We start from the raw sequence: 27,954 nt of genomic DNA on the forward strand, positions 1-27,954 counted from the left end.
TTTTTAAGTATTCGTCATTTTTGATTCTCGTTATAAATGCATAACATCCGTGTTTCTCAGTGTGCGATAATGTTCCAACAACACATGAAAACTTTATCTACAGACAAAAATATATATGTATATGGAAAGATATATACAATCTTACTTCTACGTCTGTAAGTGGGGTTTATGTTAATTAATACAAAAAAAAGAGCAAAACTTAACACATTCACCATCCCCCCAAATGGAATTTATTAAAGTGTAACCTAATATGGCAATTATCGAAAATCTCGTCAAACGTTATCCGAGGACAAACAATTCTTTTAATATATTACATCTACACCACTTTGAAACGGAAAACGTGAGTAGTCTACGCAACGCAAATTCTCGAGAGACTTGATTATAGCACACTGAAGCTTAAACTTGTACAATTAGAGAATTCCTTAATTATTTTTTATTTATTATTTATATGTATAAACCTTTCACATCGTCTGATATTAAACACTATGTTTTTTCATTTATATCGGAAACATTGCCTATATTGCTACGAGAGTACAAAAACTTGCTTAGCTAACAGCGATACACTTCCAATAATAAAAATTGATATGAAACTTTTAAATTGTCAATAGGTACTAATGATATACATATATATAATAATAATTATTATTACTAGCCGTTAGGAATTGTAAAAATATATACTTTCAACTCAATGAATCGTTAAAAATTATATTAAAAAAAATTTAAAGCAGCACGTTTGATACAATTCGTTAAAACAATACCATCTAGTTTGTTACACAATTAACAATAGATTAAATAATTATATTCGAGATTTATATAAAGTATACATATATATATATAAAACAAAGCACCCTTTTATTAAGAATAAGCCAAAAAAAAAAAGATAATTGTTAGTAAATTTATCAGATTTAAAATAGCTGCGTGTTGTTGTGTTCGTGTTTTATACATTTAATAATTGAGGCTTTAATTCCAAATTCAGACAAGTATTTTTAGTCCGTTTCTATATATTTTATTACAATTTATCTCGTTTTGGAATTATGTGCCTCGTTTAATTTGTAGCACACATGCAAGAAACAAATGTACGTGTTTGTTATATGTGCGTACGTGTACAATCAAACTGTGATCGGATTTAAACCACACTAAACATCAATAGTGACCGAAACGATACTAATCGAAAGAAACGCTTGACAAACATAAAACAGAAACTTCGCAGTTTCGCCGTCAGAAAATAAAAAAATTCTCTCAATCATTATTATCATATACATCGTGACACAAATTAAAACTTACGTTGATTATGATCGTTTTTGTCTTTGAAAAATTTCTGTTTTATTTTACAATTGTTTCGTTTCCATATTTTTATACAGCAATAATATATATATAAATTGCACAGAGTCGATTCGTAAATTACGACATTGCGAAAGAAATAAAAAAATAAAGAGCGTGAGAATACTCGGCATCGATATCGTGCCTCGATGTCTTAATTTACGATTCGACGCCTGTGCTCTTTTGTATATTTAAGTACACAACATTTACAACAAAGTATTCCACCATGATCTTATACCAACACTTCTTGAGCTGCCTCCTCTAATAGTTGCGGGACAACTTTTACATCGTAGAGTTGTCCCATTCGAGCTGATTTACGTTTTTATATTTGTTGTTGCGCATTTTGATGATGACTGCAATAATAATATTACACGAATTGTTAAAATAAAGTCAAGTGTGGAGTATAAATTATAAATGTAATATTTACCATCGTTATCTTCGTCATCGGACGAATCGTGCTGGCAGTCCGAATCAGAATCAGAACAACTATCACCATCTGAACTATCTAATCCATCTCGCCCTTCCCCTTCCTCGTTCTAAAAATAAATAAAAATAATTAATTATGAGTGCTTATGCTTCAGACTATATTACAAGAAAAAAATAGTACTGAAAGTCTCAACAACAGTGTTTTATAATAAATAACTTAGTGTAAATAACAAAGGCCCAGTGGCGTAGCTATGGTGGGGCGGAGGGGGCGGGCCGCCCCAGGCGGCTTGGGGGCGGCATATTCGCGATGGGATCGTCTAGTGTGGTTCTTAACCCTGAATGCACTAAAACATATATAAATCCACGAATAACAAGATCTTAATAATAACCAATTTATTATTTTAAGAAATGCTAATTTTATGACCCTGCAAAAAATGTATGGGGGGGGGGGCGGCGGCAATTTTAAGGATCGCCCTGGGCGGCACATACCCTAGTTACGCCACTGCAAAGGCCTCATTTGTGGATGATTCAGTAAGAGAGCCAAAACTAGATATAAAACTACTTGAAATTTGGGAATGGGGTTAAACTTCACTGTAGAGCTTTTAAAGTTAAGTAATGAAGATCTTTCATAAGAGAATAACGGCAAATACATGTTTTTGTGCGGCCGAGTCATTACACATAAACGACATTAAATATCGTAAAAGTTATCTTCGTTTTCAGAACGAGCAAATAAAAATCTGTGGGTATATTTTATGTGAAATTAACTTTTTTTTTTAAATATTTTTGTCACATAAAAAAAAAATATTTTTAATGTTACTTACAAATATGTTATTGGTTCTTCTCAAATACAAAATTGATTCAAAATTAAAGGTAAACTTTATTTTCATATATTATTATAATAATTCCCCAGTTTACAAAATAAAATATATATTTTTATATAATATATATATTAATAAAATTTATATTAGTGAGTAAGAGATAACTTAAAAGTGAGACGGAACGTACGCCGTTATCTTTTATACACTCTCATCACTTAACACGCGAGCGAGCGAAAGGGAAAGTATCTCACCATACGCCCCTGGTACTGCCCCTGTTGTTGTATATGTGGAACGTTAACAAATAAGACAACAAACTAAACCAAATAAAAGGTAAGTAGTTTTATTTTATGTGATTAAGTAAATTCTACGTTTAATTAATTTGTTTTCATTTTCAATTAGGCTCTTTAATAACGACATTTGTTCATTGTATTTTTTGAAGTAGAGCCACGGCAAATTAAACTTTCATCTGATCAAAAAAATATAATTTTTTTCCATTCATTTTAAAACTGTCTGTTTTAGTTTTCAATTATTTTTTTCTATGTTTCAGGCATAATAAAAATAAAAATAAAATTAATTAAAAGTAGAATTTAACTCAATTACATAAAATAAAAATGGATGGAAAAAATTGTATTTTTTCGTTCAGATGAAAGAAAGTCATGGCTCTACTTCAATATTAAAATGAAACGAAAACATGATTATTAAAAAAAATATACTGGGCACGAACGGAAAGTGAAATTACAAATACTTGAGACACGACTGACAGCAGAACAAAATGTATTTACAAATGTCAGTGCCAGCATGTGAATATAAAATATTATTGATGGTGAATTTATAAAAAAAAAAATGCTTTACCGCTGCAGTGGAAGAAATTGCTCCAGAAAAAGTCAAGAATCAGTCAAATTAGCTTATAACATCAAACTATAGTGGGAAGAATTGTTCAACGTTTAACATGATTTCTAAAAAGTTTGTGTATTTCTCACCGGCTTTGAATGAAACAACAGATAACAAAAAAAGGTTTTGAAGATATAACGTATGTAATTGTTATTTATTTCTTACAACAAAACCGGCCCTTTCATTTGTATGATCGAAAATATCAAAGGCGAACTCAACAAACAGCGAACTAAACCCTTCAAAGTTAAGTTACTGAATTATTGAAGTATTATAGAATGGAATTTCTTCTACCCTATTGTAAATTTTCCAAATCTGGCATAGTTTAACCGCCGAATAAGATTGTTTCGTATTTTATAAGCATCTAAAATCGAATCCTTACTATGTAAATCTTTGAGGTTTGAGAAATATTATTATGTAATAAAAAAACGGTGATTTCGCTTTAATATTCTGGGCGTCTCATTATCATCTAGTAATAATTTATACCGTCTCCATGGGATTGACAGTGATTGTCAACGCGGAATCATCCCAAGCCATCTCCACCTCTTGGTTTGTCGGCTGAGTCGGCTGGCCGCCGCCATCTCCTCTCGAACCGAAAGATCGCCTTGCTCTCGCGGCTCCCACTCCTACACCGAGCACCAAGAATCCGACACAGATAACTCCAATCAGCAATGCCACATGATCTAAAACAAACTTTCAATTAGAACCCAATCAATAACTGAAATGTGCATAAAAAAAATTTAATTACTGTTTTGTTTAATGCCCGTCTCCGTAACTCTCGGCGCCATCATATCAACATTATGAGAGTTGATTTGAGCGTGAGCCACGTATTGTCGTTGCGGCATCGAGTGCCTCTCATTCAGATGCTTCTCGTGATTCACTTCTGATCCATGACCGTGATTCTCCTAAACAAAATATAAAATTTAGTTACCTTAGAAAGAAAAAGATTTCATTAATTTTAAAATCAATTGTGGCTAATTTCGTGTATAATTATATATTAATATAAATATTATACTAAAATATAAATCAACTAATTACAGTGTTCATGATGCGGTCGATCGGATCCATCTTATCGGCCATTCCCGTGTGCAGTTCAGTATGATGTGACATTCCCGACACATGTGCGTCTTTTGAATTGTGATCGATTCCTTTTAGATGCGGATGAATGACGGTGAGCTAAAATGTGGATAAATAGTTAATACATAGATATCGGATAAAAGAATAGGCTCAATGCCTCTGAAATATGATAATAAAAACAAGATCCTACAGTTGTTAGTTTAAAAAAATATATTCCAATGTTCGAATAAAATCATAATAAGTTATACTCACAGTTTGAACGTATTCGTTGCTGGTGAATCTTCCGTTGAGTTCCGAGCACGTCAATTTGAACACTCTGTTCAAATAGTAAGCTGGTTTTTTATTAGTGTATTCAATTTGGTGCAAGACTTTCTGATAACTTTCGACCGAATCGGCTCCGCCTAAAATGACTCCATCTCGTGAAACGGTCGCTCTAATATCGAAGTGCAATGGCAATTCAGCAGCACCGCGAATGGCCAAAGCTTCGTGATCGGGATTCAGAGCCGGATATACCGATACTACGCAAGAGTCCAGTTTTTGAGCAGCTTTGTCTAAAATAAACAATAATGTCAATAAGACAAAGTCTTGCGATACTCCCGGAGTATAAAATACGTTACCTTTAGGAGCAGTTCCATCAGAATTTAGCACGCTGACAGTGATATCGGAGAATACGCCGACACTAGCTCTGAAATGCGAATAATCACACGGCGTATTCGTTGTTCCGTTGATGAGAATAGTCGGCGTTTGCGGCTGGAGCACCATGATGTATGATTCTGCAGGACGCATCTTGATATTGCGGCCGTTATCGCAACTATAATAATAAATAAATAAATTATACTAGGAATATTATTTGTAGGTGATTAATGATTATTTGGATAATACCTGATGGACGTCGCAATGTGAATGTTTCTCCTACCCGGAGTCGGGAACATTCTCGAGTTTGTGTAAGTGACTTTGTGTAGTAAATTCTCCAAATCTTGAACACTTCCACCCTCGACGACGACGGAGTTAAGATCTAAAATTATTTTATTTAAAAATATAGTATGTACTATGAATATTTTATAACTATATATTAGATCGGCTATTAATTATCTTACATAGATCAGGTGCTAGGCTCAATCCTTCACGGCATTGCGCAAGGCATTTCAGTTGTTGATGGCCTTCTACGTTATTGAGCAATACGTTCAAACCGGCCAGAGATCCTTTCATGTAGTGCTTCATTTTGCCATCTGTCCCTATAAATTAAACAATAAAACATGAAATAGATAAACGCTTTTTTGATTACACATTCAGTGAAACTCCTCTTTCAATAGAATGGATACAAAATTTTAATAATAATATAATATAATTATCCACTTACATTTATTACGTATTATTATTGCCATGAGTATATTTATAATACATACATGTAAAACAAAAATGCATTTAGCTCATTTTTATATATAGATAAATATTTATAAATAAATTGCAATAATTAACCTTTATCACCAGTAAAAGCAGCATCTTATAGTACATAGCAAAACAAAAAAAGTCGATTATAAAACATACGATACACACTTACCAGATATTAAAAATATGTACTAAGATAAGAATAATCACTATATTGTATCCATTCCTTAGTTAGCCATCTTCAGAATCCTACTTGTGCTTATAAGAACATATGAAATATTAATACCTTGCCAACACGCTCCAACGGTCAGAGTGGTTGTGATATCTTTAGTCGGATGAAGAGGCCAATCGTCGATGACTTCTGGATTTTTGGGCTCAGCATGATGCAATCGGCCGTCCACGAACAATTCAACATTCGGGAAGTGCATATTGACGGAATAGTGGTGCCATTCATTATCGCAAACCTTAAAATATAATAAAATTAATTATGAAACTGTTGATTTTATTGTATTGCAAAAACACACTAATATACCTGAGGAATCTTCCATCTCCATTCGGCGGGACGGAAAATATTCAGGTCACCTTCGGTGAAGTCTCTCCTCAAGAGGAGAATCAAACGGCAATTACGCACAAACAAAGCATAATGATGTCGGTTCATTTCTAAAACATAAGATTTTTTAATAATACATTGTGAATAATAAAAACATTACACTGCAGAAGTTTTTTGCCACAAAGATAACTTATCTATATTATCGATTTTATTTTTTAAGCATTTAATGTATCAATGTGTAATTTTACATATGAAGTTCATCTTCGTATAAAAAAAAATGCAAATTTTTGTAGTGTATATATACTGACTGTGATCATCAGCCAAACAGATGATATGTTCTTTTCTATGTTTATCCATATCCGGGTGATCAGCATGCTTCATCCACGTTGAAATCGAGAACGTTCCCGACAAAGTGTGATTCAAAACGCTTTCAGGAATAACGGCGGCCGTTGTCATTCCATCAAATGAGAAAATCTGATCAGATTCATGTCCTTCGTCGGTTTTGAGCGTCTTGGTCCATTCAGAACCCACGCCGGGACTCGGTAGTAAATCGATCGATTGTGAATTGGCACCTGATAGAAGAATTGAATGAAAACTTAGTCAATGAATTAACACATAATACACAATTAGCATATAATATAAATTCACCGCATATCCTCCGCTGGCTATGCACGGAATAAGTGTCTCTGTCACATCCTTTTCCAATGTGTGAGCTTCGCAGAGTTACGGTGGCACGTAGTCCTTGAACAGAGCCGCCGCCTTCTCCTTCCGAGCAACGCTTTGTAGCACATTCGTCTAAGGATGCTGAGGGGAAGAGCGATAGAGCGCCACCGCCTGGTGGATAATCAACTCGTTCCGCAACACCTAAAATATAAAATGATTTAGTATACCGTAATATAGAATATAATAATATAAGTGAGACTAATACCTTTCCATCCCATATTGCATTGTCGGTTAACTTTGATTGTCACCATGACTGGTACTGATTGTCTCATTCCGCAGTCGTAAGCAACCACCGATAAGATGTGGTTGTGTGATCTTTCGTAGTCCAAAGGCTCAGTGTTTCTGATGACGCCTATAATAATTTATTATATTGAAATATCGGTTATTGAACACAGGAATATGTATTGCATACCTTCATTATCAACGACAAACGGCTGATCTGCCGTCAAGATCTCATATTTGCACACATCTCCGTATTTGGGGGTGCAATCTCTATCAGTCGCTTTGACGCGAACGATCTCTTTATATAAACGACCCTCTTCGACCTCGCGTACGTAGGACGACTCCTCGAAAACTGGACGGTATTCATTGATGTCCACCACAGTGATGTGGACGACGGCTCTGAAATACAACAATCGTTAATATTCATTCTGTCATAGTGCATAATAATCATAAATATATTGAGCTTACGTGTCCGAGTAATGTCCTTCGCAGCTGACGGCCGCAATGTCGAACTTATAGTTGCGTCTCTTCTCACAGTTGAGGCTGTGACGCACATGCAAAGTCGCCTCATTGCCATTGGTGACGATTACCTGTTGATATTGGATTAACAAATTAATAATAAATAGTATTGATATTTCAGAGACAACGGAATTTAATTGCTCACCTCAAATGGCGCTTCACCGTGATGTTTGTTGTTCAGGATGAGAAATGAGCATATCTTGCCCTTTGCTCTGATCGGCGGCCTGACCTCGACCACCGTTTCGTTCTCCTTTATAAGACCATGGTATCCCTCTTCTAAGTCAACTAAGTCGAGGTATGGTATAGCTGTTGACAAATAAAAGAAGAAAATTAGTCATTGATAGCAATGTGAATAAATTAAAATACATTTAGAACTTAATTATACTAGTTTTGCTCATATCTAAAACCTGCTTAAGATTTAATTATATTCGTATTTTTAGGAACCTTGTAAATGTGATATTTTTAGACAGCATAAATAAAAGTTACTGTATTATATCAATATTTATATTATCATTTTTATATGACCGGAGTAGATCTATGTATTTTTATCTACATACATCTAGTAAATTGTTCTTGATGAAAAAAATTTAAAAGAATTCATGTTAATTCAATTATTTTTTATTCGACGAACTTGTGTATAAATGACAATATTTTTCATCTTAAAATGAATCAAATCATTTAAACGTAGAGGGTAAATAACATGACTAGCGCACTAAAAAGTAGCCCAGCAATATATTTAAGATGCTCTTAAAGTTGTAGGCCCAGGGAAATTAGTTTAGTTTCTTTGCTCGTAATTTCTAAAACTTTAACATTACTAGTAATTTAAAAGTGTTCAAGTAGAGCTGTGTTTACACTCATTAATTAACCCTTTGATGCCAACCAACGATATAGCTGTAGAAAACACGTTTCTTCGAACAATGATTGATACGCTTAGCGATCAAACGAATTGAAGAGATCAATAAATAAATAAATGGCAAAAATCAAACATATTTATGAGTGCTGTGATATACCTGAATCTTACTTATAGGATATCTACAAAATCAAAAAAAATGAATCATTTTCCCTACTTGCTTTTAAAATCAACTCTTGCGTTGCCCAGAATTAATATTTAACCCAAATAAACATATGATTAGTTCAAGAGGATTCTTGTTATAACATATGTTACAGTTAGTGTTAAATTTCGAAAAAGTATGCACTGAGTTTTAGTTAAAGCTAACAATGCTACATTTCGTGTATATTCTTTCTAGATAATGTATGCTTCAGGGACGTTATTTTAGGGAGGGGGGGGGGGGCAGGTGGAAGCATTTCCCCCCCACATGAATTTGGCCAGATTTGGATTTCATTAAAATATTATATATACTATGAATTTTGATGAAATCAAAACATAAAAACAAACCTTTACCCCCCTCTTCCTAGAAAAGACTGAAATGACGTCCCTAATTCTAAACCAAAAATTCTCAAGTTATCCCTAAAAGAAAATCTAAAAAAAGCTGCCTCGTATCTGTCCCGAAAATATTTTTTAAAATATGTCATATATTTTTTAAAATGCCATTTCTGTAAAATCATATCGGTAGATATATATTTAGTTAAACAGTTAAAATATAATTTATTTGGCAGATGCTAGTAAAATTATATGTTTTCGACTTTTTTATATGTAGTAATACAAGTATGTAAGTGTCACTTACATACTTGTTATTTATTTATATGCAATGTTACAGTGAATGCGTATTTTTCAGTTAAGTTATATTTTCACTAGTGAAGTCCAAATACATTCTCACCAGTAAATGTATATTATATATCTACTAGCAAAAATATAATTTAACTGATAGGCGCTAGTGAAATTATATACTGCTCTATGTCTATGTAACTCAATTTGACAGTTGCGAAACGTTGCGAAACATAAAATAATTGTAGTTTTAGAACTTTCATTGGGTCAAGTCCAAAATATATCTCTCAGGGAAAAAATGCGGAAGTTTGTCTGCACTGATATTACACTATGTTTTAAAAATATAATAGCTATCCTTATCGATATTACTACGGACTTTTGATATGAGTATTGGTTAAATGTATTCAACCCGAATTTTGGTCAATAGAGAAGGGCGCAAAAACAATTATTACTTCTCAGAAGTAAAAAATTCACGTCAAAAGCAATAAAATCATGCCGTTGCCGTCGCAGGCTTGAATTGACAGACGAGTGTGTTTGACAATCAACCTAATCGCGAGTAACTAATCGTTGAGTTAATAAAAAATAGCATTATACAGAACAATGAGCACCCCATGAATAATGTTCTTAAATCACTAAAGCAAAGATACAGCCGCCGGCCGGTTAGAGTAATAGAAAAACGAAAAAAATTGTTGGTCATTCGAATACTTTCGATCTTCTGATAAAGTATGCATATTTTCAAACATCTGGCATGAACACATTTGGAAAGGTTTTTTTTATCTGAGTGTCTTCTTTTATTATTTAAGCAAAAACAAGATGATTTTGAGTGTTAACACCTTCCAAGAAATATGCATATTTACATATGCAGCGTTATAAAAAGGGCAATGGTTGTAAACATTTTAAAAATATTCGTAAAAAATTTATTTTATAAAATAAAAAATGCTTTATAAAATTTCTCGATTTGACGTTTTTCTTGAGAAATTCTCGAGAAAAATCATCGTCATTAACTATACATTTTATTAAAAAACTATATCATTGCTAGTTTCGAAGAATACTATTTTAGTATAGCACCTTTTATATTTATACATTGCTTCTACTAATTTGCGAGGCTGAACGAATTGTCACATATTATCATATCATATCAGAGCTCACGCAATCATCAGTCGATTGTGTAAATCTTGACTTGAATATATATTTATTTAATAATTTTAAGCGATTTTACTACTTAAAATAAAAGTTTTAATGAAATTGTTTGTTAATATTATTTTGGGCTTAGGAGTTCAAGACGTCTTTTTTTTATATTGCACACAAAAAATAAAATTATATTTGAAAGTTGTCGCTCGCACAGCGAACTTTGACACACACACCGCCCCCCGAAAATAGCTCAATTTTCTCAAAATAGCTCTTGAGCGCGTACGTCGAGAGAGCTCGCAGCAGAAGCAGGGAGCGAGAAGATTAAACGAGTTATTCTTTGATCAATATTTTCAGAGACCCGCGACCGAGATATGCAAACAGCCGAATGAAAAAAAGCGACGTCACCAAACACAACAATCCCATTCCCTGATTTACGAACGGCGGATTACCCCCGGCGAACACCTGACTTTTCGGGGGCGAAGCAGATAAGCGAAGCGCCAGCCCCCGGGGGGCGCCATTGTTGGCCCGCTGGAGATAGGGGGCGAAAGAGTGGGCCGTAAAAGCATTACGATTACAAGGCGGGCCTCGTAAATACGTTATGAAGTGGGCCGTAAAGGCGCGAGATTGTCATCGGCCCGAAGGCTTAATGACCAGCGTCTTCTCTCTCCTGCGATACAGCAGCTGAAATGGTGCCATATGATAAGATCTCGGAAGGGTGTTGCCATTTTTTTTTATATTATCTGTATCTAAGGTACGAGGGTTGGTCGGTTGTATTCCAAGATTTCTGATGCAGCTCTAGTACTGTTTGTACACACGTAGGTCATGTGCTAGATCAATGGTCTTTAACTTCCCGCGACCTTCGGAGTCCTATAAGCTGATAGGGGGCCCTAACTTAAAAAGAGTTGGGTCAACAATATTTTTAGCTTCTCGCGCTATATTCGTTTTGTTTAGTGGGTCGCAATACTATCTTCTTAACATATCACTAACTGCTGCGCAGCGCAAATTTTTTCGATGTTCCTACCTTTTTCTTGTCACATATTTTTTACGATTTTTATTTTTCTAAGATATATAAGCATACTAACTATTAGTACTCTTGTCTGATTTACCACAATTACCAGTTCTATATGTTGAAAAGACGGAGAAAAATATCTGATTAAATGTCTTGTAAAAGCAACATTATGATTTTATATACCATCGTTTTTTATTTTAGATAGGAAATTGTTATACAACATTTTTAACTGGTGATTAATGGAACTTTTCGTTACAATTTACACAAAGTGGACAAGCGAATATATATCAAAAGGCTATTATGCAAACTGTGCCTCTAACTATCCCCCATCCTCCTTTCTCCCAAGTTTTATACAAGTATGAATAGTGTTTTCTTTCAAAACTACTTAGTTGTTTAAAACGACTGCCATGATAAACTAGGTCACGCAGTGAGAATTTTATAGTTATTCTTAAATAAAAGAAATAATATTATGAATGTCTAGATTTTATTATCATAAATATTTAAAGCCGATTGTACGTTAGGTAATAAAAGCCCAACGGAAAAAAACGCAAGAAGAAAGCTTAATGAAAAATACTAACAATATAAATATTTTTATTTTCAACATATTTTACAGAAATTATTTTGCATTGTAGCACATACAATATGAAAAAAATCGCCACTTCGGAGAAAAACCTTATTTTATTTAAAAATAAATATGGTTTAAATTAAAACAACTTTAACTAATTAGGTAAATCATTATGAGTATACATATATTATAAATGTTAATCAAACAACTTTCACAGATAATTAATCGATCGACAGAATTATTTTTTTAAATTACGGATAAACAATTCGTTAAATGAAATTTGCCCACTGATACGCAGTAGCACTAGTAGTTTCCAGAATTATGTCTTATAAACAGCGATGATACAAAGAAACGATAAAATTCGATTATTCGAATTCCTTACACCAGCGTTTAAATATAATTTTACATTACATAAATCGTCTTTATATTTTCAATTTATAGAAATAACCAGGGCTTTTTGTCATGTAACGCGATGGAACGGCGTTCCGGCAACTAGTTTTACAGTATTTTTAATCTGCGTAACATTTCGTTTTTTTATTTTCATGTAGATATGACGTCATTATCTTCATTTTCAGCGGCCACGCTGCCACAAATTTCATATGCCTTCCGGACGGCGACCGTGAACGACGTCCGCACGGCGGCTGCTGTCACGTACAGCTGGCATATTTGCGCGCGATCGAAAAATGTGCCAAATAATCGCAAATTTTAAATTGTCATATTATTAAAATTACGCTACTGATAATTATAAAAGTTTTTGTGGGCACTCACCAATACAATATCAGTGAAAACTTTTCGGTCGTAAATATTCAATTTACGCTAAATCTTTGTCGGCTTTTGCAAAATGCCATAAGGCATAAAAATGATACTTCAGAATACGAACACCACATATGTGACTATCCTAGAATTTGTCGCCATCGATTTTAAACAAGAATTCGTTATGGTGTGACATTTATATAAACCGATTTAGGAAAATAGATAAGGATATTCGAAACGATTTTTTTTAACAAAATCAAGTACCACTAATTATTTTTTAATTATGTAATTTTATATGAAAAAAATATAATAACGATATCTGTTAGAAGAATATACTATCAAAAATATAATTAATCCCTTTTGGTGCCCTAAAATATTCAAAGATGTCAGTAAGAGTTTGTTGAAGTCCCCGATAAGCATGTGGTATTATAACTTGACCACGTGACCTCTATGCAGCGCTCGACATGCGTGTTGACGATAGGACGCCTACGCGCATACTGAAATTGAACCGAGTTACTTGTTCTATCTCAGTTTGCGAAAAAAACATATCATTATCTCTCTCACTGTCGTCACTTAGCACGCGAAAGAGCGAAAGGGGAAGTGTCTCACCACTCGCGCTCGAAAGAGCAGCTCCGACTTCGGTTTTTACCGATAATGTTCGAAAGCGCTCGAAGCTGGCCAATTCGACTAAATTACCCCCACTTTACCTCCCGTTCTCGGTAACCTCGGGACAACTTCCGAGAGATTTTAGAGCGGGCAGAACCGAACTCGATCGAAGTAGCATCGAAGTAAACCACTATATTCTCCGTCCTTGGCCAACCTTGGCCAACTTCCAGAGAGTGTAGTGCAAGCATAAAAGTTTAACTCCAAGTTTAAAAATGAATGAAAATTTCGGTTACTTCTCAATCGCCAGTCCCACTAAAAAAGAACTATGTTAAGTATAGATACAACATATGGAAAGATAAGAAGCTACAATTTAATTTACGAGATCTGCTTATATATCGGAAAGTATTTTAGAGAAAAATAGAAAAATGACACACTCTCTCTCTCTCGCTATTTCACCAATATTTCAATAACTATGTATTGATTTGAAGTTCCATAGAACACAGATTGTAGTGTATTTCGATGGAGAGTTGCAGCTTGATAATATACTACAACATATATATAATATAAACGTCGAATGGCATATCATTTGTAGGTCACGTGGCAACTTATATATTAAAAGGAAGTTGCTATTTTGTGATATTAAATATTGAGATGTACTTTTTTGAATACAAAATAACAGGTATTGCACTAGCATTCAATACTAAAACTATTTGTAAAGCGTGTGCGCGCACTATAATATACATGCAAGGGTTGGTTAGTTGTGACTATGGTTCTCAATAATTCGTAGTTTTTAACTCTTCGAAGATTGCATAAAAATTAATGAAGTATTCGAAAATATTAGTAACTATTGTCTCGGTTTTTACCGATATTAATTTATTTAAAAAATAATTATTTGTAAATAATATTTATTTTAATTATGCATTTATTACTTTCATAATTGTTCAACTTTTTGAATTTTATAAAATATACATTACACAATGCTGTGCGAATTACTGCGTCAAAAGAAAAATGCTTAATTTATTATTTTAGAAACTTTTTGAACAGGGACGTTATTTCAGCTTTTTCAACATAACATTTAAATACATAATGTTTAACGAACCAGAAAAACATAAAGTTCAGATCCGTATCGGCTTTTATTTTGTGCGGATTTGCATATAAATTAAATAACTAAAAATAAATTAATAGCGATCGAATTATTGAACTGATTGAAATAAATTCTTTGCGTATTGACACAACAAATACAAAAATGTAGCACGAACTTTACAAAAATTTGCGACGCACACACGTTTTTGAATTAAGCGTTCAACGATAATAACGTTTGTTTCGTTCAAGGAACGAATTCTGCGAATTTCGGTCGTAGTAGACACAGCCGAAAAATATTCTATTCACAAATTTTTAAGGCGTAAAAGCATTTTTTGTTGAAAAGAAGTGTCTCATTGTTTCGCATTTTAAAATAAAATTTGATCACTCGGGTATATTGAGAGAAAAATGATTACTTGTGTTGCTCAAGTATACAAATTGTTTTATTATAAGAAGTATAAACGAGTATTCGATCAGTTATCAGAAATCGGGCGAATTATTTGATTGAGAACCCTAGTTGCGACTCTGAAACACTTCCAGCATCGAGCGGGTGCGTCTGTATTGATAGTGGTACATAGGTCATGTTTTGAGATCAGCTCGAAACCGCAACGAGCGGATCGATAACATAGCGAGCCTTGGACTAGTAAAAGAACTAATACAGTTAAACAAAAGGTGTGTCGGAGAATGAAGGTATATGTATCGCTAAACTTTGAGGTGTGTCAAAAGTAATTTAACGAAACAGTAATCAATAATGAGTTAGGCTTATGAACTCATAGGGTGCGGGTTCAACAATCAATGAATTAGAACTCCTAAAGTATTTAGATGATTATTGGTAATACTTATAGACACAATACAGAGGTACTATATTTGCAAACAATGCTCAAATTCTAAGGTTGAACTATATATGTAAGTATTATTCTTACAAATTAAAAAATCGATGAGTCGAGTCTCGGAGAACTTTAATTACATTGCAATGTAAATAGTTTCTCTCCTTCCTAATCTTAGATCAATAAAATGCTTTAACTAAGAAACCTTTTATTTTTGTTATATTTATTTGTTAAAGTCGATGTAATTCGTTCCTCGAAACTTCACTTCGTCGGATGTGGGTTTCGCACGATTTTCAATAAGCACGAGCATTCCATGGATTTTAAGCATCTGTTTTAAAAATATACTTTCCAATAATAAAGCATTAGTGTAAAGCTGATGATGATCGTCCCATATATGGTATAAAGACCATCTGTCGCAATCCAAATTGATTCGACCTCGATAATAATACTTAGCGAAGATGTAAACTTGATTTAGAGTTGCGGAAGTGTATTTTTTTAGCATATGCTTCCTTCAGTCATGCACTTGTCATAAAGTTAGTCAGACGACGTCGTCAGAATATCAATTACAGTGACTCACGGGAATGCGCGTGACTCACGAGCAGGTTGAGTGCTTAATACACTACCTGGAGTTATATTAGTCGGAAAATACGAGCGAAGGAAGGGTTGGCTGGTCATTTGCACACAAATCAATCAATGGCTTCGAGAGTTGAAGCTCTGAATCTAAAATAGCACACCTTGAAAGAAATATAATTTATGTGCATCGAATATATTTTTTTTAATACACCAGCATGGTCCATACTAAGAAAAAATTGCGCTAATTCTGATTTTCTGCGGAAAGTGAGATAAACGAAATTGTTTAGGTATGCAAATGAGTCGTTTCGGTGCAGTTTATGACATCGTTGCATTGGTATCATATTATACTTTCTCTGAAGCTTATCTCTTAACGCGCATAATTAATCACTTTCGAAGCTTTCTTATTTTATTAAAAATATAAAATAATAAAAATAGCAAGCAACAAGCACGTTCATTGCGCGTGTTTTGCTTAACAAAATTATGAGGGAGATCATCATTTCGGAACACAAGTGACTAAGCTTACAATGGCTAAGCAGACTGATTTCGAGACACATTGTCTCATGCATCGAATATTATTGTTATACATATCCTTTCGTCATTATCAGAAGGCGACCACAATGGTTTCGCTTATAAAATCACACACAGAAGACATACACAATGTAATATTTTTAAGCTATAAATTAATACTGTATTTTTAAGTGAACATCATAAACGGAAATAATTTATTTTCGACGGGTAATACATCCTTAGAACAACTAGAGTGTAGTTAAAAATTACAAGAATATATTAACTCTAATAATTTATTGTTTTAAACATTATATATAATCATTTCCAAGACTTTCTATAAGCATTTCATATTATCTTTTCTGTGATATCCCTTTCGTTTCATCGTATCCTTTCTATCTAGAGACATTCGTATATACAGTACTTTCGGAAAAGATTATGCGAAACAATCGAGCCCGCATTGCCGAAAAGATCCGCCCCGTGTACACCGTGCTCAGGAAAAAAAAAGACACTTTATTCGACCGATTGAGCAAAGCCCTCGTCGTCCGTCTTGTTTGCCTCTCGCGAGAGCGACGTTTTTATTAAATGTAAAATAAATGTACGAGCGAGAGAGGGAAAAGGAAAACAATGCTCGACGCTCTGTAGTATAAAAAAAATATTTTATGGGTCAATAATTCATGGGAATTTTACGCGGAAACTTTAAATTAACACGCACACCCTGAGAGAGGGCTACTGCTTTTCTTTCCATTTTCCCGCAATTAGCGAAGGAAGACGAATTTTGTTATGAATTTAAAATGTGCCAAAAACGACGGAGATGAGTACATCTACTATATACATAGATATTTATGATACCCGGGAATTTGGGGAGAATTTTGTAAGCGAGCCCGGTCAGATTAATATTGCTGAAGAGAGCGAATATCTATATTATTATACTCCCCGTTCAATGCGAATGTTTTGTGAAATATGTATAAAAAGGGCCATATTACAGTACCTCCCGCATATGCCCTTTGTCATTGTAAAATATGATATATTAGTTCACGGAATTATTATTAACTAATTGAGATCACTGGTTTGTTTCAAAGAAACATAAGTGGAGTTTTCTATAAACTGTAACGCAAAGTTTGCGAGTTGTATGATAATTTACTTGTTCATGTTTTTTGCATGTTATTTAATATTATTATGTTACAAGCCACCGCGCGCTTTAGCATTGCTCAACTGAACTCTGTACCGAGCAATAACTGCGTTGGGACGAAGAGTAGCGACTCTAAAACTCTTGTCTGTAAAGTTCCCAACTCAAAACATAAGTGTTTAGAAGTATAGATGAAATTCGAGCAGAGAGGAAAGCGTTGAACTTGGTACCTTCCGCTTATGAAGCGGAGACCTCATAAATTACTCGCATACACGTGTTTACATATTTATTAATCATACTATAGTACTCCCACGTGCTACATTTAGCTTATTATTTAAGCGCTTAATAGTATCATGTAGGACCTAGCATGATTTTAATCAATCATCTCGATATTTATCCGCGTGATTAGGAAGAGCTCGGAAAACTTCATCGATCAGAATTGTAAGTATACTATTAATTACTATTTTCTATCTCCCATTTACGAAATATAAAATAAGCACAACTTATTTACTTATTATATAATTTAATATTAAAATTAATTTCTTAATGTATAAATCTGTTCCTTTATTCCATTAAGGTAACCCGCTATTTTTTTGCAGATTGTCCTAGGAATATTATTATACAAATTTTCACCTCCGCATATTCCCCTGGCTGTACTAACTATCCAAAGATTACCATTACATGACGCATATATATTGTACTAGTATTGTAATTTGCTGTATTTATTTGCAATTCATGTCTTATAAATTATTATGATAACCCTAAAAACCATTGGATTGATGGGAGAGTTTCATTTGTGCAGTGTTTTTTGCAGTTTTTTTTTAAATACTTTTGAAATTCATCGTAAACATTATTTTATGCGCAGAAAAGTTACGTTTTTACGAAGCAATAAGAGTAAGGCCATCCGTTATTACTGATGAACTCGTGTAAAAAAATATGTTGATAAGCGTCTAGTGGTCTAGTCTAAAATATATTTATTAAAAAGTATAGAAAAATTACACTATAGGAATCGCGCGTCGGGTGCCGTAAAATAGAGTTATTTTAATAAATCGATCATAAAAATTCCCTAGGAATATTTTTTGCTTTCCAAATATAAATATTATATAATAGCAATTTCGAAAACGATTTGTAGAATAAACCGAGCTTCAGCATAAAATTCGATATCAAAAAGCATCCACTACATTATTATTCAATCAAAATCGCAGTATGTATTTGATTGAGAAAAACCTTTTGACTGTACCAAGCGGGCGTTAAATGGAAAAAATACACAAAGCCATTCGCTGCGATAAGCGACGTTTGTTTGGTTTCACGAAGAAGAAAATTTTGAAAACATTGCCATACACCATGTTATCAATACTTTCGTTCGACGAACATTTCTGAATACACGTTTTATCGGAATTTTCATAATATCTTCAAAACGCTCGTATTTTATAAGAAATAACTTTGTAACAATAAATAAAGCATAAATTTATTCGCAATTGAATAAATACATAAATTATTGGTAAAGCAAAGGATAATTAAAATTGAGATAATAAGTTTTCTTTTTCTTAACTCACTTTTGCCCGGTGTTTTAAAAATGAAACACGCTACTTCGATTCTCGGCACGGAATGTGCATTACTCGACAATGGAGAACCTTTGACGCGATATTATGAAAATTAAATACTTATAGTCTGAGGGTTTAATTTTGTTTTATTGCAGAACTTTCCTCTCTCGTTTTTTTCAATCAAAATATAATGAATAACCGACTTGATATTTATAAAAACATTAAAAATAAACAAAAAATTTGAAAAAATTGACAGCATATAACTTTTGCTTTTTAATCCCTAGTAGCATATTTATATAAACGCATCTCATCGTCCATCATAAAATAAAGTCAGAAACTCATATTTCAGTACTTTATAGTCCATTCGTACACTTGCTGGAGTGACATACATGCATCACCACACTGAACTTTTAGATTTTATGAATTTTACTGGTTTCACCTCTATAATACACAAAAAAACGAATGCGGAGCGATGCTCACTTTGGTGCATGTTGCAAGTGAGGCGGTTATTTTGAGCTACTAATAATGATTTGTACTGTTACGTGGCGGCTATTCATTGACACAATTGTGCTAAGATAAAATGTTACAACTGGGCATATAATTATAATGTTTTATTTGTATTGCGAAGTGTAACTTAATATCGATATCAAAAGTTTGCAAAGAAAAACAGCGAAAGCCTCAAACTCCAATCTATCATGTTTCTGCTTAATTTAATTTTCATAAGCGTGGGGAAGCGGGTTGAACGACTTTTCCACCAGCAAGTCCACGTAGTTGTAGTACAAACACATTCATCGATTAAACTTAATTAATAGACTATACCCGGCGATAGAGCTCGAAACCGATGACATTCCATAAATTTAAACGAGCCTGAAGGGTTTGAATGTCCGGATCCGAAGGTCGACTATCTACGACTATAGTTGATTATGAATATGAAGTTCATAGCGATAGAGCAGCAAACAGCACATCTATGATATATCATGTTTCAATGACGTTTTCATTGATTATTCATTAAGTGATAATAATACTTTATACCATATAATAGCTGTGTTTTTCATTATGTGTCATAAATTTAGGATACTTAAAATGGTTGTTTTTCAATAATGTGATAAAGTACTCAAAAATAATTTAGAAATATTTTTTATTATTGATTATGATACTTGGTATATATTAAATTTTTAAAGTAGAAAATGTAAAATTTGCTCATTGTTTTTTTTTATACAATATGTTAATTTTTGTTATTCAGTAAGATAGATAATATATGTTTCTAGTTTTTTTGCTATAGTAGTTTATCATTTTTTACGTCTACTATTGACGCATATGCTGACGTAAATTTAGCTGTAATAACACATCATAACAATTATTTTGCAAATTAAATATTCTATATGCAAAGCTAATCACGAATTTAATTTAAAAAAACATTTATTCTACTGTAAAAAATAAAAGCAATAGGAAGCTTTATAGAAGAAAAATCGAAATCAAATAAATTCGATTTAATGATCATGTCCTATAAAGTATTTTTTTATCGTAGGCTGGAAAGTGGGTGTCGCACGAGCTATTGGAACGATTAATTTATTATTTGATGATTATAGTTTAAATAAAATGTAAATTACGTAGCTTGGTTTTTACGTAGGTTTATATATTCCTTGAATGAAGAGATTCGAGAGATTTAAAAGACTGTAGCTCTTTGTCTTATTGTCAAAGTTTTTAAGCTCTTTAAAACGAGATTTATTTCTCAAAAAAATATTTATTTTTTGGACAGGCGTTTTTGTATTTAATCCACGTCTAATCCGTTCCTTAAAAAATTCATACATAGGTATTTTAACGTTTATTGTGATCGATAAAACAAGCATATTATATTGTATTACAAAATATACTTTTAAAGTCAATTACATGTTCAGTAAACTGTGTTACTTGACAAAACAACAACAACAAAATAACCGCAAAACATATATTCTGCATATTGTCTATCAAGAAGTGAAGTTCTTCCATGATAAATTATTAAAACAACGCCGCTAAAGCTGTTTAAAAATTCATTCATTTCGTCTCGTACGCCCGTACATAGTATTATAACATAAAGAGGGCTTATAAGTGTACATACGTATCTACACGTACGTTATAAATTAGGGATAAAAGCTAAAAGGTCCAGGGCCGACCTCGTTCTTTAAGCGCCCGCAGTTTACTTTCTCACATCGCCGACCGTCCTCTTTAGCGCTAAGATAAATATTTCAACTCGTATAGCAGACAGTACGCGCAAAGTTGATGAGTTTATCGGCACTTCTGGTAAACGTTGCTGCATCTTGCGGTTTGGTAATAATTTTCGCTCGATTGTGATCCTTTGTTTGTGGAAGTCGAAGAACTTAAGTATTCGAAGCGCGAGTCGCAATTTCCTGCGCCGGGCTGCTAAAGTATCCGAATCCGGATGGCGCTTGTAAAATTATGACGTGTTCTTATTGCGCTGCTGGATGTTTTACCTTCGTCAATGTCATTTATTAAAAATGGCTTATTATTGACTGGAATGCATAAGAAGAGACTCGATCGTTGCCTAATTCCATCTTATTATTATCTCATATTAATATATAATTTATTTATTAATCATTAAAATTAATACATCACAATAACACAAAGATTTCATTGATAAGATTAACATAATTGTATTAGTTTTTTGCTAATTTATTTTTTATAATAATGACAACATATTAAATAAGTATTTTATTAACATACAATTTATTAATACATATGTATGTATGGCCATAAAATTGGGGCACCGCAATAAATATGTTATATCTTAAAAACTCATGAACCAATTAAGGCTGTGTTTATTTTAAGCTTATTTTTAATATTTAGTAGGACCACCCTTAGCTTTAATTACAGCTTCAACCCTTTTTGGCATACTGTCAAATAATGATTAGCCGGTGGGCAGAGATTCCATCTGAATTTTTTCTCATAATTTTGGATTTGCAATTGTGTTGGGTAATCTTTCCTTTTAATTTTGCATATAAATCTTCTACAGGATTTAGGTATTGTGACTATGAAGTCCATTTTAAAAGCGTCAAATCTTTTGACGCAAACTAACCCCTGCTTTTTAGCTAAGTATTGCACGGAGCGTTTTCTTGCTGGTATCGGATGGTAGCGCGGTCTGGGCTTGAAATTATTTTCCAGTAGGGATCCATTAAAGTGGATTATAACATTTAAATATAAATATCACTATTCATACTACCCTCGCAAGTGTACAAGTTTCCTACCCCTGCTGCTGTCATGCAACCTCATACCATAACGCTTCCGCCATAGTATTTGACTTTAGGTACTACGCAATCAGCTAGATGTTTCTCTCAAACTCTTCGACGACGCACTACACTAGGGGTCGCAAATACTTATTGCTTCAAAAATTTGGAATAAAATAAGTTAATATTTTTTATATTCAAAAATTCATCGGACCAATTGATTTTTGCCTAATCTTCAGATGTCCAAGATCGGTATTTACGGATCAACTTTAACTAGGAGGAAATATTCGAAAACCGATAAAGTTCTTCACGTCCTCAATTGCGTTTATAAATTGCAATAACTTTGTTATCGTCTAATTTTACCAGTTTTAAAACCAGTTTATAACTAATTTCTATTTTAGCATGAAACTTTTTAGATTAAAAAACCCACAGCGAATTTGAAACAAAACTTATTAGTCAAATTAGCCGTCACCGTCGCAGTGGGAACGCTCGAGCGTTTCCACTGCGATGGCGCCGACACGATTTTATTGCTTTTGACGTGAATTTTTGACTTCTGGGAAGTGATAATTGTTTTTGCGCCCTCCTATTGAACAAAATTCGATTTGAATACATTTTAAACAATACTCTGATATCAAATGTCCGTAATAATATCGGTAAGGAGAGCCATCATATTTTTAAAACATAGTGTAATATCGAAGTGCAGAAAAACTATGGAGCAATATGCGAGATGTGACGTCTGTCTGTACTTCTTCCGCTTTTTTCCCCTAAGATTTGAGTTGGCTAAATTTGTATTTTAAACTTGACCTAATGAAAGTTTTAAAACAGTAATTATTTTTAGAACTTTCTTTAGGTCAAGTTGGGTTTGGTTAATTCGTGTAGGTTAGATTTGGATTTGAACAGCAAATGGACGTTTCGCAACTGTCAAATTGAGCTTCAGTCATTTTTGAACAGCATATAATTTAACTGGCGCCTATCAGTTAAATTATATTTTTGCTAGTAGAAATATATAGCTGCTGGTGAAAATGTATTTGTACTTCATAAGTGAAAATATAATTTCACTGAAAAATACACATTCACTGTAACATTTATACATCGTATGTGAATAAATAATTATCGTCAATTGAAAAAAGGAAGCTAGATAGCAAAAAAGTTTTTTCTTTGAACTCGCGTATTTGACCAAAATATTGATCTAAAGATATTGATATTCAGTTGACATTTGGAAAGATTTGGAAAGAAAACGAAAGAAATAAATAGCGGAATTTGCGAATACATTTTCCAAAAGACATCCTGAAAAAATATTGTGTTTGATATAGGCGCTGATGTCTATTCCCATTTTTTAAAGGGAACGCGGGTTTTCACAAATGAATCTAATTATTACCCCAATAAGAGCTTCGTTTAAGACCAATTTTCCATCATTCAAAATACGTTGATCTGTGGTTTCGTTCGGCCATTCACAGAAACACTAAAAACTTAAATCGAGACGATTTGTCAGACGAGAATTGGATAAAACTTAGAAAATCACTATAAACTTTTATTCAAATATATAATGTTTTACATTTATTCTTCAGTTGTATGTTTAAATTTGTTCATTCAACTTTAGATTTGACATCTCTAAAGTAAAAAAAAGTTATGATAAATTTTGTTTAATATTTTATGCGTTTCGAGGCATAGGAAAAGGTGCTTAAAATTTATTTTAAATATAATTTTCTTTAGTAAAAAAACTCACGTAGCTACGCATATTAAAAAAAAACATACTCTGGTTGTTCTAAAAATGTATTACTAGCAATGGTTTATTTACTGTGATGTTGTAATTGAACGAAATTATTTTCGTCATAAACGATACAATCTAAATGGCCTTAATTGCGTATAGAGTGCCGGGATTATGTTTAATTCCCGCAACAAAATATAATTTTACCATTAATAAATATCAGTTTAAGCTACAGGAGTTATTTTTGTTGATATAAATTATATTGTAATTTAAAACCTATTAAAACAAAGATTTGTGGTTATAGTAGATTTACAGTTTCATATATGTATGTAGGTACATATATACATTTACGAAACATTTAAGATACTTTGAAAAATTGTGAGAGCTTGAGATAAAAAATAGAAAAATTACTCAACCCGGTGATCTATATAATTACATCTCATAAAAATACCGCCTGAGTCACCACCACAACACACATGTGACGCATCCGCACGATTAATCGAAAAGTAAACAATAAAATCACTCTTTAATAAAATAAAAGCTAACGATCCGTTTTCCCGTTGCGAAAAGCATAACCGATATATATTATATTTTTTCATCATATCCAACCCGTGTTCTAACCTAATAAAGATATTTTAAATGAAACATTCCATATTTTTTCTATCGTATATAATATTGGTACATAACGCATTATATTTGCTAACTTATTTTTTATTATTTAGTCCGTAAAGTTTAATGTATAAAACGTTAAGCCTTCAGTTAAGATAATATAAAATCAATGCGTAGACTGTTTAAAAAAATGTTAAATTGTAATTTTAGAACAGTGGTGTTCTCCATGGGTGACAACTATGTCCAGTTTTGTTAATATTTTCATGAACGTGAAATGATAATATTTTATCCCTTACCCACTGAGCTCTAGCCGACCTTTTATATGCAAATGAAGCGGAAGGGATGAATTATTAACAATTATTCGCACTCGCTGGTACGAATATGTGCACACAGCGCGTCAAAAAAATCGACTAAAGTGGCATTAGTCACAATCGTAAAATCGTTACAATTCATAAGCTGCGATAAAATACCGTCATAAAGTGATAAATCGTCGAAAAGTGGCCGTAAAGCGAAACCCGCCGAGTGTAAAACGACATCGCGAATACACGCATATAATAACAATATAATACATAGATAACATATGTGCGTTTGTTACATAGTGTTACATGAATATATATTTTTTATATGAAAGGATAAGGGATTGGATTATTGTTTTACAGCCAAAAAGTTTAAAGTTTATGGAACGTATTTTTTAAAATTACTTTCTCGTCTAGACGTTTAATTAAAAAAAGGATAAAATGAGCGAAAGTTGAATTTGAGTTTAGCGACAAATTGGTTAAACTATAAATAATAAAAAAAATTATACCTGATTTTAATAGTAAAAAATTCAATTATTTATTTGACGCCGTTGTATTGTTTTTTTTTCTGCATTGTTACCTTTGTATTTTACTTTTCTAACAATTACAGGGTTTTTATCATATTTTTTTCACCAATTTTGCAATTGTTAGTAGCGTTTTATTCACTGGTTGTTGAATTTTAGGAAATGATCAAATTCTCTTATTAATTAAAGGGTAAAGGACTGATACAAGATGCGTAAATCAATCTTTACGTTCCTCCGATTTCAATCGTTTATTATTATATACATAGATTTGTCCCTTGATCATGTTTAGTCATTTTTCTCTTCCGTATCTTATATCAGCTCCATCAAACGAGATTAAATTGCGTTGCGTATTTATTATAATTATAAATTAGGAATTCTGATAAATTATTATTAGATCATCGCATTAGAGAGGCTCAGAATTATTATGAGACCCGAGGGGGTAGTCTTTATTAAGGTCCAGTGCCCTTATTCTGCACGTGTACCCAAGCATGGTGCTTTGTTATCGAGGGCAACTATCTCTATGGACTTATTAATTTTTATCCCAATTTATGAAATATTCGCCTCTGTTGCGTTTTGCATATCAGATAGACATTACCAAAATGAGTATGATGGTCAACCCTTGGGAGGCGTAATCAAGTTTTCGTTTTGAATATTAAACTTAATTAATATGGTAATTATTTAATGGCGACGTTGAAAAACGTTGCATAAATTCGCCGAAGGCTGCGGAAGAAAAAAAAGACAAGGAAAGAGGAAAATACGGGCAAAGTGGACCGAGAGGAAAAGGAGGAGGAGAGCTAGATCGATATAATGGAGATTTATGTCGGGATGTGACGCTCTCTCCTGGCGGCACACCTGCTCTCTCAAAGATGACCACAATTCATCGTCGAGATGGAAATACCTAAGGGCGGATAAAGACACTTTGTCTTCTCTCATTCTCCCGACCGCCTCGAAGCTTGGGTATACAATATACACATATACTGTTCGTAGGAGGAAACTTTTTTTATTTTAAATTTATTAATAAAGATTAATGCTATGGCGGTAAAACCATTTCAAAACAGACACATAGATGATGTAGTTTATTTTAAATACTAGCAACATGTTAAATTATAAAACATGCAGATAAAAATAAATATTTTGCACAGAGATTTTTGTTTCGTATAAGATTCAACTTACACTTGAGATCAGAAGACCTACTACAAAGTTAAGCAAAATATGTTTTTTATGAAAAAATCATCTCACGGAACACTGCACATTTTTGCCTCTCAATTTCGTAAGACACAAATGCTTCAAACTTTTATTTAATAGAAAATTGTAAGCAAGGGGGCAAAATTACAAGCTAGAAGCAAGTATAAAGGTAAGGCAAGTATAAATATTCTCAGATCGGAATTACCGATAATCGTTGCGTCACCAAAGGTATTATAATTTTTTTGTCAGCGTAATAAATAAGCAAACAAACGCCCCATTAACACTTCCAAAGCATTTGCATAAATAACTGTGTACTTTACTTGAACAAAGAAGATGGTCAGTGCCGAATATTCAGTCGAACAAGTACCACTATCCCCGGATTATGCATTCGACATCGACAAATATGCCATTAACGATGTATAGACGCTATCTGCATTAGACCAATAACAGGGAGTTTGGTTCCGCCCCGAATTATTAACATTGCTCAAATGAACAAAGAGTGGAAGGGACGTTAAACTTCCACCGTTTTCTCAAGGGTATATAACCTAGAACACTGGCTTACTAAATTACTTATTTACGCCACTTCATCCAGAACTACCACTTCACTTCAGCGGCTTCCTCGGCCTTTTAACCCTTTGGCTACCGAAATCCGATATATCGGCTTTGGCTACACTAGCGAGAACTGCCGGATCCGACGGCTCCGAAATCGAAGTATCCAATACATTTTCAACCGTCTGTAGGGTAATTGCTTCAGGGGTATATAACATTTTTTCAAATATATGTTATAAATATATTATAATCATTATTTTTTTTTAAATTTCATTATTATTTTTATTTATATATATATATATATATATATATTGGGTTGATGCAAAAGTTATGACCGTTTTTTATGATCCTAGGTAAAAAAAAATTTTCTTCAGAAATGATGAATAGTATCTTCTTGTAAATGATTCCATTGTATAAAGGATACTTTCCCTCTACTTTCTATTCAGTTTTGGCCTGGCCAGAGTACAGTGAAGAGCCCTTGTATTTTTTCAAAATGTCGGTCGAGAAAGTGCATTTACGTCATTGTTTACTTTATGAATTTTG

The 27,954-nt window shown here is 33.0% G+C and overlaps 1 protein-coding gene and 1 long non-coding RNA gene across 9 annotated transcripts in view; one reads left to right on the forward strand and one right to left on the reverse strand.

The window, feature by feature from the left end:
- Positions 1-687: 687 nt before the first annotated feature.
- Positions 688-27,954, reverse strand: part of Cals (calsyntenin 1) — a 144,252-nt gene continuing 116,985 nt past the window's right edge. For 4 of the 8 annotated variants that reach the window (XM_088189800.1, XM_088189797.1, XM_088189799.1 and 1 more), the window contains 17 exons: positions 8,078-8,238; positions 7,882-8,003; positions 7,604-7,812; positions 7,397-7,543; positions 7,117-7,332; positions 6,777-7,040; positions 6,451-6,578; positions 6,205-6,382; positions 5,627-5,764; positions 5,412-5,544; positions 5,147-5,340; positions 4,782-5,080; positions 4,491-4,628; positions 4,201-4,357; positions 3,939-4,135; positions 1,748-1,856; positions 688-1,673 (listed from right to left, as the gene is read on the reverse strand). In XM_088189800.1, the coding sequence (XP_088045926.1) occupies positions 1,603-1,673; positions 1,748-1,856; positions 3,939-4,135; positions 4,201-4,357; positions 4,491-4,628; positions 4,782-5,080; positions 5,147-5,340; positions 5,412-5,544; positions 5,627-5,764; positions 6,205-6,382; positions 6,451-6,578; positions 6,777-7,040; positions 7,117-7,332; positions 7,397-7,543; positions 7,604-7,812; positions 7,882-8,003; positions 8,078-8,238 (2,861 nt within the window). In that variant the 3' untranslated portion in view covers positions 688-1,602. Of the gene's footprint in view, positions 1,674-1,747; positions 1,857-3,938; positions 4,136-4,200; positions 4,358-4,490; positions 4,629-4,781; positions 5,341-5,411; positions 5,545-5,626; positions 5,765-6,204; positions 6,383-6,450; positions 6,579-6,776; positions 7,041-7,116; positions 7,333-7,396; positions 7,544-7,603; positions 7,813-7,881; positions 8,004-8,077; positions 8,239-27,954 lie in introns of all 8 variants that reach the window. The other 4 variants (XM_088189798.1, XM_088189794.1, XM_088189796.1 and 1 more) reach the window with 1 other exon arrangement.
- LOC148232956 (uncharacterized) lies at positions 18,590-20,818 on the forward strand. The gene is made up of 2 exons (XR_015810402.1): positions 18,590-18,759; positions 18,812-20,818. It is a non-coding gene; the product is annotated as an uncharacterized LOC148232956 (long non-coding RNA).

This window comes from Plectrocnemia conspersa, unplaced genomic scaffold (genome assembly GCF_051122295.1).
Source record: "Plectrocnemia conspersa isolate PC_06_02 unplaced genomic scaffold, ASM5112229v1 ptg000008l, whole genome shotgun sequence".
NCBI classification, from domain to species: Eukaryota; Metazoa; Arthropoda; class Insecta; order Trichoptera; family Polycentropodidae; genus Plectrocnemia; species Plectrocnemia conspersa.